At 43.4% G+C, this 14,686-nt stretch overlaps 1 protein-coding gene across 3 annotated transcripts in view; it reads right to left on the bottom strand.

The window, feature by feature from the left end:
- The window catches only part of ESD (esterase D), a 42,454-nt gene extending 28,654 nt beyond the window's left edge, over nt 1-13,800 (bottom strand). The window contains exons 1-4 of one of the 3 annotated variants that reach the window (XM_068267739.1): nt 13,740-13,800; nt 7,081-7,123; nt 6,689-6,759; nt 4,890-4,978 (exon numbers count right to left, since the gene is read on the bottom strand). In XM_068267739.1, coding sequence (XP_068123840.1) covers nt 4,890-4,978; nt 6,689-6,759; nt 7,081-7,123; nt 13,740-13,771 — 235 coding nt within the window. In that variant the 5' untranslated portion in view covers nt 13,772-13,800. Of the gene's footprint in view, nt 1-4,889; nt 4,979-5,401; nt 5,445-6,688; nt 6,766-7,080; nt 7,124-13,739 lie in introns of those variants that run through there. The other 2 variants (XM_068267738.1, XM_068267740.1) reach the window with 2 other exon arrangements.
- Nucleotides 13,801-14,686: the final 886 nt, after the last annotated feature.

Raw genomic sequence — 14,686 nt, 5'->3', positions numbered from 1 at the left:
CTTTCTTAATAACTGGCCCTGAACAGGTATACTCTAAAATGCTTTGCTGCTGTGTACAGCCTCACAGCCTAATCACACCACCACAAAAACTTTACTTGGAAATCACACCAGAACACAGTTGTTCCTAGGAAATGAAAGACATACTACGGTTAATTTTTGTTGTAGTCGTTGACGGTATAATAAATTATTATTAGGCAGGCTGAGAGACCTTGGAATCCCATAGATGTAAACAAAGTCTTAGGTGGGGAGCACACTTGCAGTGCCAGTTTTTCTATGCGATTCCTGGGTTTCCGTTGTCCTGTGTTCGTATTTGTAACTGTGCTTTCCCACACCATTTTTCAGATGCGGCAGAATACATTGTCATTGCAAATGCGTGTGTTGTGTGAAAAAAAAATCTGTTAAATTTAAAATTGCAGTAAAAACACGGACACAAAACTATGAATACCAGCCAAGGAGGTGAATATCACGTCCTTTTACGGTCGATGTGCTTGATTGCGCATGTGTACACACTCCAGCAGGTCCTTGTGTATGCATTTGCATATATGCATGATCCCGATGACTCCCAAGGCAGAATTCATTGGTGCCAGGGAACATGTGTTCTGAGTCAATCTGTGCCTGCTTTTTGTGAATGAGCACTGTTACAACTAGTAACAGTGATAGTTTTTGGCTGTGACCAGATGTGCATCATGTAAAATGGCCACAGTTTTTTGGAGGCGATTTCCCACATGTAGTGCATGTTTTAATGTGCGCTTTAACCACCATAGACCGTGTGTGTGTGTGTGTGTGTGTGTGTGTGTGTGTGTGTGTGTGTGTGTGTGTGTGTGTGTGTGTGTGTGTGTGTGTGTGTGTGTGTGTGTGTGTGTGTGTGTGTGTGTGTGTGTGTGTGTGTGTGTGTGTGTGTGTGTGTGTGTGTGTGTGTGTGTGTGTGTGTGTGTGTGTGTGTGTGTGTGTGTGTGTGTGTGTGTGTGTGTGTGTGTGTGTCTCTCTCTCTCTCTCTCTCTCTAGATCAGGGGTCTCAAACTCAATTTACCTGGGGGCTGCAGGAGGCAAAGTCAGGATGAGGCTGGGCCGCATAAGGGATTTCACAAAAAGTCAACCAGCAGCTCCCGCCCTCGTCCCTTGCATTGATTTTAAATTTCAAAATCAAATTCACACTGAAGCGAACTATTTTGCCTATTTTACCTTATAGTTCTCTTCAGTGCTCCCATTACAAGGAATCCGCCGTGTCCCCACCGCAAACCGCCGTGTCCCCGCCCCTGCCGGCGGATTGCCCCCAAATCGCCCGGGGGGGGGGGGGGGGGGGGGAAGGGGGGGGCAATCCGCCAACATTTCATGGAAAGGGCAGAGCTTTCAGCTTCAGCTCTGCCCCTCCTGACATCAATTGCGCCGCCTCTCCCCGCCCCTCTCTGTGAAGAAAGAGTAAGAGGGGCGGGCAGAGGCGGCGATGCGCCGCGATTGACGTCAGGAGGGGCAGAGCTGAAAGCTCTGCCCCTTACAGGAAATGCCGGCGGATTGCCCCCTGGGCGATTTGGGGGCTTTGCAGCCCTCGTTTAGCGGCGGGGATGCAGCGGATTACTTGGGAGCACTGAAGCGAACTATAAGAAAACTTTTGCTGGCGCGGGCCTCAAAATATTGTATCGCGGGCCGCGAGTTTGAGACCCCTGCTCTAGATGATGCAGAGGCTTCTCCGATCCCCCTCCACCCAAGCCCTGACCTGCAAGATCTTCTTTGCATCTGCACTACTGTCCATGCACGAGCGCAGCTGCACTGCCCAGGTGCAAGTATGACACGAGCCTGTGCAGTAGCACTAAGCCATGCATGAGCAATTTCATGCTACTGCACAGCACAGCTACGCTCGTACATGAATGGGAGCAAGACAACAACTGAACAATAACTGAAGAAAAAAATTGACTGCAGAAAAGCCCTAGACATTACGGACTTGATTCACCAAACCGTGATAACTCATATCACAGCAGTTTTCGTGCGCATTTTCGCACAAGCTATTGCACGCAAACGCGAATTTTCACGCAAAAACAATATCATTACGCATTTGCGAATGATAATTCGTGATTGCGCGTGATAATTTACGCTTGCACGCAAAAACGGCCATGATATGGTTTATCACGGTTTAGTGAATCAAGCCCTACATAAGAATAATGGATTGCTGTGCAATCAGTGTGTTATCAAATTAGGTATGTGTGACTTCATTTTTAATTGAAATTAGTTATAGAGTAAATGTTGCTGTCTTACAGCTTAGACCTATGTGAAAAAAAAATTGGTAGGGAAAAAATGAATACATCATTAAAAAAAAATGTAATTTTCTAAATTACGATCAAACTTTTGATCAGAATTTCAGGACAACTACAAAAACATTTTGAACTTTACAAACTACCCGTATTTGAATAACCCCAGTTGATTCTTTTTTAAAATGGTAGCATTATGAAACTTTTCTTCAAAGAAAGTATGTTCCAAAAAATTGCAGCTATCAAATGAGATGTATGTAGTAATTTTAATTTTAATCGTGATAAGTTGTAGAGTACATTTTAGCATAATTTACGGTTGAGGCTTACATCATGCTAACACTTTTTGGTGAAAAACTGAATCAAATGCAATAAATGCTTTATTTTTATATACTTTTCTTATCCTCTGTACCAAAATAACTCAAAAAAAAAAAAAAAAAAAAAAGAACTAAAGTGATTCAATTTAAAGTGGACCCAAATAAAATATACAAGATTTCAGAAATAAATCTATTTTCTAAGTTATAATAATAAATAGCAGCCTTTTTTCAGCTGCATGATGACAATATATAAAATATTTTACATTTATAGGAGGAACCCCTCCCTTACTTTCATATAACCGGGACAGAATCCGGCAGACTGGTGGAGGAGATAAAAAACAAAACACAGACTGCTACTGATGTCACAGGGAAGGTGATCTCAGCTTGAGTGAGATTTCACATAGACGACGCCCCTGTTAGGGAGGGCAGCTGATGACAAACACACCTATGATCTAAAACCTCCTACTAAGCTCAGAAGTAACGGCTGCCACCTGTATAACCCTAGTTATGAAAAGCGAAGGGTGAAAAGCATGCACTGAAATGCGCATAGGCTTGAAGCAGTGTGTATTTATGTTTGTGTCAGAGTGGTGCAACTAAATTTTTTTAATTAAAAAAAGTTTGGTTTGGGTCTGCTTTAACCAGCTGAGCGGTCTGGACGAGCTCAGCTCGTCCAACACCGCCAGCGGCTGCCGCTCAGGCCCTGCTGGGCCGATTTTAATGAAATAAAAAGCAGCACACGCAGCCGGCACTTTGCCAGCCGCGTGTGCTGCCTGATCGCCGCCGCTCTGCGGCGATTCGCCGCGAGCAGCGGCGAAAGAGGGCCCCCCTAGCCGCCTGAGCCCAGCGTAGCCGGAACAAAAAGTTCCGGCCAGCGCTAAGGGCTGGATCGGAGGCGGCTGACGTCAGGACGTCGGCTGACGTCGATGACGTCACTCCGCTCGTCGCTATGGCGACGATATAAGCAAAACAAGGAAGGCCGCTCATTGCGGCCTTCCTTGTTTATTCTGGGCGCCGGAGGCGATCGGAAGATCGCCTCCGGAGCGCCCTCTAGTGGGCTTTCATGCAGCCAACTTTCAGTTGGCTGCATGAAATAGTTTTTTTTTTATTTAAAAAAAACCCTCCCGCAGCCACCCTGGCGATTTAATCAGAACGCCAGGGTGGTTAACCACCCTGGCGTTCTATTAAGATCGCCAGGGCGGCTGCGGGAGGGTTTTTTTTAAATAAAAAAAAAACTATTCCATGCAGCCAACTGAAAGTTGGCTGCATAAAAGCCCACTAGAGGGCACTCCCGATCTGTAATTCTGATCGCCTCCGGCGGTCAGAATTAACAAGGAAGGCCGCAATGAGCGGCCGTCCTTGTTTTGCTTACCTCGTCGCCATAGCAACGAACGGAGTGACGTCATGGACGTCAGCCGACGTCCTGACGTCAGCCGCCTCTGATCCAGCCCTTAGCGCTGGCCAGAACTGTTTGTTCCGGCTACGCTGGGCTCGGGCGGCTGGGGGGACCCTCTTTCGCCGCTGCTCGCGGCGGATCGCCGCAGAGCGGCGGCGATCAGGTAGCACACGCGGCTGGCAAAGTGCTTTTTATTTCATTAAAATCGGCACCCTCTGGCGGTAATGGACGAGCTGAGCTCGTCCATACCGCTAAGGTGGTTAAAAGAGAAACACATAATTTGTTACCTTAGGAACCCAGCTTTTTAAATGTGTGCCATGAGGATATATTACTGTTATTTTTTTTTCAAACAAGGGCTTCCAATTATTGATAGAACAAAGAGAAAAACAAAGAAAAAAACAAACAGAAAACAGAAGAAAAAAATACTCCTGTATATCAAAATAAAATATTGCCCTCATACATTGCACTAGGGATGGAAATTAATTGTTGTGCTACCCAGGACAAATGGGCAAATAAAATGTGTAGTTTTTACCTACAATAGCACTGTTTATTTTAAAACTATAGTGTATGCAAATGCGGAAATGGTGTATGTTTTCATTTCCCCCTCATTTTCGCCTTATAATGCATAGAAAATATACTGTAATAATTAGTAACAAAAAATATCACCCACAAAAAGCCTAATTTGTTCTGAAAAGAAAAACCCCACAAGATATGGATCATTGAGGTGTGATGATTATGTGATGATACAGTTATTGGAGAATGAATTGAAATGTAAAAATTGCTCGAGTCCATAAGGTAAAAACAACCTTCAGGCCGAAGTGGATAATTGCATTACGCTAACAATGTGATTATATTTCTGCCACAACGCAACGCACCAGCATGAAAGTTTTACTAGTGTATGGAAAAAAAAAAAAAAAAAACAGCTTCAGAAATACGCACCTGAAAGCCAATATACAACAGGACATTTGGAAGTTTCAGCTTTTGGAGGCAAATAGATCCCAAATTTCATTTTACACTTGAGTTCTGAGCTATTCAAGAAAAGTTTAAACATTTTTAACAACATGGTAATCTTCTTTCTGCCATCCGATAAATGTATTGTCTGCAGATAAGTACAATTCATCTTTGCAGATTTAAACACAAATATATTGCAACAGAATATAATATAAAAATAAAATGTGTTTTTCAGATCTCATTCTATAGAAACCCAGATGAAGTGAAATACAGTATATCTAGAATAAAAAAAAAAATAGAAACAGCATATATATATATATATATATATATATATATATATATATATATTTTTTTTTTTTTTATAACATTTGTTAAGGAAGGTGACAGTCCAGCTCAGATCTGTGCTGACATTACCCTACTACCTGCAGTCTATACATCATATTCACACCCCCCCCCCCCCCCACACACACACACACCTCTGGGTTCCATATATTACGTACCAATCAGTGATTCAGTGATAGCTATCTGCTTGTCAGATCTAATCTGTGAACAAGAGGAAGTGAATTACAGAGTTCACTCATCAGGCTGATACAAAGATAAACCCCAGATATGGAATGCACATCATACATGGATAACTAATGCTGAGACATAAGGACAGTTTCCCCAGAGGAGACAGTGCGGTCCAACAGGAATACAGAATGGACCCATGCTATTCTATGGTAATTTTATTCCAGATCTAGGTTTGTCCATTGCAATACTTTAATGGAAAATCCCAGCCTGCAAGACTTCTACTGACAGTGGATGTGTCGGTATTCAACCAGTATGCGTCAAGCATTTCCTCTGGATTGCAGCTATAGCATATCGGTACTAGTCAGATGAGCATGAATGAACCCAAGTGTAGATGAGGTTTGGAGTTCTGTACAGACCACTAATAATGGAGAAATGTATGTAAACAACACTGGGAAATTTGAGAGCAGGGTAAAGCCGAAAAGCGGTTCACGCGGTTCCAGGCAGTGTTAACTACTATTACCCCTCCAAGGTGCCATTGTCTCGGGAAAGATGTAATTCGGCTTCCAGCTATTGCTGGTGGCCAAATTAAGCTGTTTTTAAAGTAATTTGGGTACCGTCTTGATCAGGGCTGTGTAATGGGTACAAAAATCTTCTGACTCAGACTCCTCAGTTTATGAAACCACCGACTCAGACTCCAACTCCAGGTATCCAAAATTGCTCCGACTCAGATTCCTTAGTCTAATTTTACAAAAGTTATGGATTTGGTTCAAAAAACTTCGACTCCTCACTTTATTGAAACCACCGATTCCGACTCCAGGTACCCAAAATTGCTCCGACTCCTCGACTCTGACTCCATAGCCCTGGTCTTGATGGCGTCCAAATTACTGTCTGAGTGCCGCTGTAGCCGTAATTCACATTGTGGCCTATGGTAGCGCATGGTGCGCCCAAATTTCCCTCAGCTGTTTTGCATGGTTTCGAGTCATAGCTCTTCAGGCAATGAAAATACGAAGTACATTTAAACTTCATTAATAATCAAGGGATAACCTGGGGTCAAATCAACATGTAATTTTATAAGAAAGAACACTCATTCTTTAATAATTTAAGCCAACCTACACTTTCCTTCTCTTTGCCCCTCCCCTACCAAACACAAACAGACACCCCCAAACCCTCCCTGTTTGACTCACCTGAATGCCCATGTGTATGTGTGTATAAAAGAGTGAAAACAACAAACAATATAACTTTGAACAAGCTGTGAATCAGCGATGTGATGTATTTACCTGTCATGCTCAAACACTTTCTGGTAACCCTCAAAGCATTTGTTGCTAGAAATCTGTTTCAGGGCCATATTCTGCTGGAAATAAACACACAGTATCGGTACTGAGCACACTATAGATATGCTGACAAGATCTGAGAAGACATTTCCAAGCAGGGAAGGTCTATAGCAGACATCCCCGCTGTCAGCTCACTATGAGCCACATTCAATTATTATACAAAGTCATACATGGAAAAATATACTTTGAAGAATTCAGTAAATTTTAGACACTGAAAGGACTAGCGTGAATAGCGCAACCTCTGCTTAGCTCCATGGGTGGCACACGCAGGGAGTGTTTCCACAGGAGCTACATCAAATGCAGTTATAAAACATTGAGCTGCAACATAGGAAACCTACCTGCAGTGTCTTACCAAAGAAAGTATTCTGTATTGAAATGTGTCTGCAAAAACAAAAACATTAAAATGTAATTGCTTTAATGTCATATGACCCATAGTGAATGGTTGGCTTCATAAGGACACCATATGGTGCACAAAGAGCCTGACATTTTCTAACACATTATGAGGATGGCATGTTGGATATTTTTGCTGCTTTTTTCCCTCAGACAAATGGTAAGTTTAGCCTTGGCCTTACTTCAGCCTGCTGCGATGGACTTTGGGCCCTTTTCCACTTAAAGGATTAATGCAGGGAACAGTAAACAATGGAAGGGGGTAGGGGGGGGGGATGAAGGACACCCTTCTTAGTCCATACATTTGACCCACTTTAGGTAATACTCCACTTAAAGGAATGCACTATGATGAAAACTGTAAATTGTAAAATAAACATATAAATACATCAATCCAACTGAACAGTATCGGCCTGTTTGATCAAATCGCCATGGATTCAAACAGAGATATTCAGCCAACACCACTAAACAGTGCAAAGATTTGTGCACTGGGGAGACCAAGCAGCTGTTCAATAGACTCAGTATAGTACGTTCAGACCTGGCTGTAAGTTCCCGTTTTATTTTCAGTTCAGGTTTACTTTGAGGCTGTAGTACCTGAAAAGGATTGTGTTGATGTACAAGGAGATTCAGGCCCTAAATCTCCAGTACAGCACTAATACTATACAGTACCTTTTCTCCAAGATGTTCATTGACCTGTGCATTTTAGTGTGAAGTATTTGAAATGAGTGTACTTTAAAAGGACCCTGAGCAGTCATAAAAATGAAATTGTGACTTACCTGGGGCTTCCTCCAGCCCACCGTAGGCCGCGAGGTCCGCCGGCGTCCTCCTGTCTCCTCTCCCAGTCCCAGCTCCGTTATTGTACGACTTCAGCCTGCTTCCCGCTTTGCTTTTACGCATCATCACACCGGCCGGCGTGAGAGCCCAATGCATACGCATTTCAATATTAGTGAACCAGCGTGATGACGCATATAGGCAAAGCGGGAAACAACCCTGACGGCTTCAGCCCAAATTCGTACAATAACGGAGCCTCCAGCCAGGACCGGGAGAGGAGCCAGGAGGATGTCAGGGGACCTCGTGGCCTACGGTGGGATGGAGGAAGCCCAAGGTAGGTTACAATTTCATTTTTAACCCCCCTGGCAGTATTCCCAAGCTGAGTCCAGGCTAGGTATTAGGAGCTGGAAGCAGTAAGCCCGAGCTCAGCTCGGGCTGACAAAAACCGCCGCTCCTGCTAGTTTCCTGGATCCCACGCGCGATCAGCGCTGGCCAGCGGGACCCAGGCTTCTCCCCCCGCCCACTGGGATCCCCTTCAGTTTCGCTCTTCTTCCAGGATCCCAGTGGCCAATCTGTGGCAAAGCGCTGTACATGTACAGAGGTACCTTTACAGTGTGACGTCATCAGGGGCAGCACAAAAATTGTGGACCTGAACTTTTACACAGGGCTGAAGGAAAACCGAGTAAAGCGCCCTGTATGTATATAGAGTTTAGCCTGTCTGAGTCCCAAATCTAGACCACGAACAGCACAGCACAGAAGGTAAACATAGATAGACGCAGCCTGTATTTATACGAGAGAGTTTCACTCTTCATTTGTCTCTAATTACAAGTTGTTAATTGATCTTTCACCTGTGTCACCTGACTGCCGTGGCAGGTAAGTCAGATAAGCTCATTTGAAAGCACAGGATGTTAACAATATAGCCATTTGGTTCCCAACTGCTTTTGAGCCGAGTGCTTCTGCCTTACTGTTACCGATTTTTGCCTGGGTTTTGACTATTCTCTGTCTGCCGCCTAAGACTGATAGCAAAGGGAATAACGTTTGAAAGGAATCATGCTTCTACTTCCTCAATTGTGATGTCGCCCTCTGTGCCATTCCTTGTTTCAAAATATACCACACGAGGAAGGTGTATTAGGTATATATGTACATACTGTATAGTCTGCTGCCTTATTTGTACAGTTTCACTATTTTTTAAGCGTATTCATAAATTATTGTATTTCAACAATTTTGTGTTGCAGTCTTATATGCAGGGTGACTACAATACCTTTATTCTGATATATTTTGGTTAGTTGTGACTTAAAGAGAAGCCGAGTTGGGTTTGACGAATCATATTAGTATAGCGTCATAGAAGGAGGGGGTATACATAGATGTCCAATGTGCAGCATGCGTAATCAAAGTGAAACATCATCATACATTAGTACAATGAAAGAAAAGAGAACCCTATATGATAGCACCACTCAGGACAATTATGGATAGTATCAAACCATATATATCTTTATTATTAAATAATTGTGTTTGTAAAACATTGCACTTCACAAATTATCCATGGTTAACGGGACGGCGTCTCCCTCCCACCTTGAAAAAGCGGGGTAACTCCCGCGAAACTAGTGGGTCTGTTTGAGGGGATCCTTTGCCGCACTCTGCCTTCGCTCTGCCTACCTCCTTCATTACTGACCTGGCTAATTATTGATCTAATGCTTTCTTTTTTCACTATGGGCTGCTTACTCACATTCACTGGTCCTGCCTTTACCCTTTATCACTGAGATATATATATATATATATATATATATATATATATATATATATATATATATATATATATATATATATATATATATATATATATATATATATATATATATATATACATACAATATACATTATATATATATATATATATATATATATATATATATATATATATATATATATATATAGATATAGTAGGTATTTACCATGCATTGCGGATATATTGTTATTGGGCAGAGTATGTGATAGGTCTGTTTCCCAATTTTAATTGTTTTTAACCATGGATAATTTGTGAAGTGCAATGTTTTACAAACACAATTATTTAATAATAAAGATATATATGGTTTGACACTATCCATAATTGTCCTGAGTGGTGCTATCATATAGGGTTCTCTTTTCTTTCATTGTACATTGTCACCTAAACCCTAGCACACTGCAGGCTTATGTGGGAGTAGCGGACGCACTCTTTTGAATCATCATACATTAGAAGACATGTTAAAGAGACACACCATGATTAAGAAGGTGGTGAAGTGGTGGTGGGTGCTGTGTCCTTTCATTGCATCCCCATCAGAGAAAAATCTTTGCAAGATGCTGCACACACAGATGCTGTACAGACACAAAAGATCAGTATCTGCAAAAGATCTGTTCCTGCCAAAGATCCGTTCCTGCCAAAGATCCGTTCCTGCCAAAGATCCGTTCCTGCCAAAGATCCGTTCCTGCAAATTGCATTCATAGTCTATGAGATCTGCAGATCATCATACACACCTTATTTAACTGACATTCATCTGCAGATCAGACAATCATCTGCAGATCTGAAAATCCATCCTGGTGGATCTGATCTGCAGATGAATGTATGTTAAACAAGGTGTGTATGATGATCTGCAGATATCATAGACTATGAATGCATTTTGCAGGGACGGATCTTTTGCAGATACTGATCTTTTGAATGTCTACAGCATCTTTGTGTGTAGCATCTTGCAAAGATTTCTGTCTGATGGGGAGTTCAGCTCCATAGAATAGACTGTGTAGGTATGGCTCTCATACTACATGGAATGGGGTAAAATTGGTCTGTGATCTTTCATTTTCCAAAGACTATGGTCTGATGTGTGTATGTGGCCTTAGCAGGCCAACCGTAATGTTTACTGGTCACCTTTCTCCCTTAAGGCTCATACACACATCAGACCATAGTCTTTTGAAAATGAAAGATCACAGACCAATTTTACCCCCTTCCATGTAGTATGAGAGCCATACCTACACAGTCTATTCTATGGAGCTGAACTCCCCATCAGACAGAAATCTTTGCAAGATGCTGCACACAAAGATGCTGTAGACATTCAAAAGATCAGTATCTGCAAAAGATCTGTTCCTGCAAAATGCATTCATAGTCTATGAGATCTGCAGATCATCATACACACCTTGTTTAACAGACATTCATCTGCAGATCAGATCCACCAGGATGGATTTTCAGATCTGCAGATGATTGTCTGATCTGCAGATGAATGTCAGTTAAACAAGGTGTGTATGATGATCTGCAGATCTCATAGACTATGAATGCAATTTGCAGGAACTGATCTTTTGCAGGAACAGATCTTTTGCAGATACTGATCTTTTGTGTCTGTACAGCATCTTTGTGTGCAGCATCTTGCAAAGATTTTTTTCTGATGGGGAGTTCAGCTCCATAGAATAGACTGTGTAGAGTATGGCTCTCATACTACATGGAAGGGGGTAAAATTGGTCTGTGATCTTTCATTTTCAAAAGACTATGGTCTGATGTGTGTATGTGGCTTTAGGGTGCCCATACATGGTACAAGTTTTTGATTAGATAATTTAGTTCGATTATTCTGTTAGATCTAATATAAAGATTTTTCCAGCATGTCCGACCTGATTTTTTCTCGAAAAAATTGGATAATCGTTCGAATTTCTTGATCGAAAAAAATATATTTTCAACTTTCATTCAATCACTTAGATCGAATAAACGAGATAATCGAACATTTTTATTGTACCATGTATGGCCACCATTATAGAGTTTCCAGGTGTCTAATGGTCCTCCTTCAACCCCTATACAGTTCCCTAATGTCTAGTGGTCCTCCCTCCCCATAAAGTTCCCTGGTGTCCAGAGGCCCTTCTCCCGCTCTATACAGTCCCTGGTGTCTAGTGGCCCCCTCCTTCCAATTGGAGCAGTGCTTTTCGGCACTGCTAGATTTGGGCGCAGCCAGCGCCGCCATAGACTATAATAGGAATCAGTCTATAGCGGTGCTCAGTGAGTTACGTCTGCGCCGTCAGAAGACAGAGCCGAGGATGCTTAAAAATCACAATAATTTGGCCTCCAGCAATAGCTGGAAGCCAAATTATTTCATTCCCTACCATCCATGGCGGCCTGGATGGGTAATAGTAATTAAAACGGCCCGGACTTGTGCAAAAGCAGGATCAGCCATACCGGCTGTATCCTGCACCCAAGTCTACCGGCGCCGATTTCAAATGTACTCCCTTCCCATATAGAGTTCCCTAGTTTTTAGTGCTTTCCACTACCTCCCGCATATGGCATTCCACCACTGTCCCCTGTATGAATCTGCCGTCTCTTCGAGCCACTGGAAGGCTTTGTGAGCACTGATGTCCCCGTGTACTCCCAAAGGCTTCCGAGGGTCCCCGAAGGCATATTTTCAAAGAGTCAAAACATGCAACTGGGGTGACAGTGCTGGAAAGAGGGGACTGAAAGGGGACAGGGAAGGCTCTATAGAATCCAAATCTATAGGTATCTGACTTTTTTTCTAGCTTCAGTTTTACTTTAAGAATGAACCTACAGTCCCCATCTCATTCACCAACCAGCGACTATCTGTATCTAATTTTATTTTTTCTATTCTAGCAAATGCAGAAAGTATTTTAACCACGTAGCGTCAGTAGAAATCTGAAACTAACAGTATAATGCACACTACTGAGAACAGAAGTGACAGTCCTGCAACTTTAAGGGCTGGTTCAGACGGACGTCTGCGTGGCGTCGCGTTTGGGAGCATTGCGGTGGCTGCGCGGTCAGGCAGTAGCCTTTGCGACGCGTTCCGATGCGGTCGCGTTTTTTCTTCCCCTAGGGGAACATTAGCCGTCACGGGTGGCCGCCCCCTGGAAGTTACATGTTGCTTCCAGGGGCAGCTCGAACGCTAGCGAAAATCGGGACCCGAACGCCGCGTTTGTGTAAACGCGTGCAAAAGCTCGGTGTAAACGCTCCCATTCACTTGAATGGGAGTGTTTATCGCGACGTTCCGACCGCTTGCGGTAAACTCTCAGCAAGCGTCCGTCTGAACCAGCCCTAACACTGACAGGCAGGGATGTAAACCAACCAGGCAGCTTCTGTCAAGTAATCAATGATTAGTTTTCCTGATCTGATAAGCTCTCAGCTAGGTTTAATACAGCCCCCCCCCCCCCCCCCCCAAAAAAAAGGGCACGAGGGGCCAGGGAAGAGTTAAATCCCTTCAGTGTACAAGGGAGTATGTGACCAGTGAGGAATTACTGCAACAGGACAGTGTTGCCATTGCTTTCTTCAAACACATCTTGTGAACATTAAGCTATGTGCCTCAGTAATTTGTCAAGCCTCTCACCCAAAATTATACATAGAACTTCCGCACCTGCAATTTGCTGATAAGCAGAATATTCCAATTGCCTCAAGTTACTCACTAATATGAAGCACACATGCATGTGCTGCTATGTTTAGCTGTGTCCACTCCTCCCTCAGACAGCGCCACGCCCCCTCAGCACAGACAGGTATCTACATAACTGTCTGACATTTATTTACCAGCGCTGGCATATGATTTATAACAATGTAGGTGAAAGGCAGCCATCTGCCACTACCTGCAGAGATTAGACAAGTTGCCGCTCATAATTGTCACAGCCCTGACTACCGAATTCGTATTTACATGCGTTCTATATGTACTTGTCATAACACAGGCAACAAAGTGCAGCGCAGGCATTTCTCTAGCGCAGAAGTTCTGCTGACAAGAAGACGCAGAGCGCGCGCTCCGTGACCACGTATCTGGCCGGGCAAATTCGCGCTCTCTCTCTCTATTCTATACACCCGCCCTACAGCTGCACACACCGCACACCTCACCTGCACAAACCCCTCAGCAACCCGGCTGTCATGCAAAGTTACAGTACGCAATCGCAGTGTAGCTAGCGTTCTATCCTATACTGTTCAGAGGCCACACTGCCCTCTGCAGTCTGGGAGGGAAATCTAAGAAGGCGCGCAATGGATAATATCTTCGGTCCCAGAAATAGCTGTGGCAAGGCTGAAATTAAAGGACAACTGAAGTGAGAAATATATGGAGGTTGCCATATTTATTTCTTTTTATACAATACCAGTTTCCTGAAAGTCCTGCTGCTCTATTAGAATGTAGTAGTGTCTGAATAATGCCAGAAACAAGAATGAAGCTAATCTTGACTTTCAGGTCTGACAATAATTTCAGAAACCCCTGATCTGCTGCATGCTTATTCAGGGTTTATTGCTAAAAGTATTTGAGGTAGAGGATTAGCAGGATATCTAGGCAACTGGTATTGCTTAAAAGGACATACATATGGCAGCCCCCATATCCCTTTTGCTTCAGTTGCCCTTTAACTACTAGCCAACCGCTTCAAGCCAATTGACGTGAATGCGGCGGCAGCCCCAGGACCGCTCTACGCCGATTGGCGTGAACGGCTCTCTTTGGGCTAGCAGGAGATCGCGCGCGCTGCTGCGCATTCATCCCTGCTTAGAACGCGGAGAGCTCCTCCTTCAGTCTCCAACTCAGAGACTGTTAGACGACGAAACCACCATCTAATTCGGCTGTACAGCACTGCAATCTAAGGTAGCGCTTTACTACACGGCTGTCCCCTCTGTTACCACGGAAGTGATCCACTGTCATAGGCTGAAGCCTATGACAGCCGATCATGCTGATTGGCTGGCCGGGGGAGGGCGGGTGGGAGCGGGGTAAAAATGAAAAAAAAAAATAAAGAAATTTATTATTAGAATAATAAAATAAATATTCATGTAAAAAACATAAACACTGGGGGAGCGATGAG

Source organism: Hyperolius riggenbachi, chromosome 2, assembly GCF_040937935.1.
Source record: "Hyperolius riggenbachi isolate aHypRig1 chromosome 2, aHypRig1.pri, whole genome shotgun sequence".
NCBI classification, from domain to species: domain Eukaryota; kingdom Metazoa; phylum Chordata; class Amphibia; order Anura; family Hyperoliidae; genus Hyperolius; species Hyperolius riggenbachi.
Note: the sequence above shows the minus strand (reverse complement) of the source record. Positions and strands in the feature narration are given on the sequence as shown.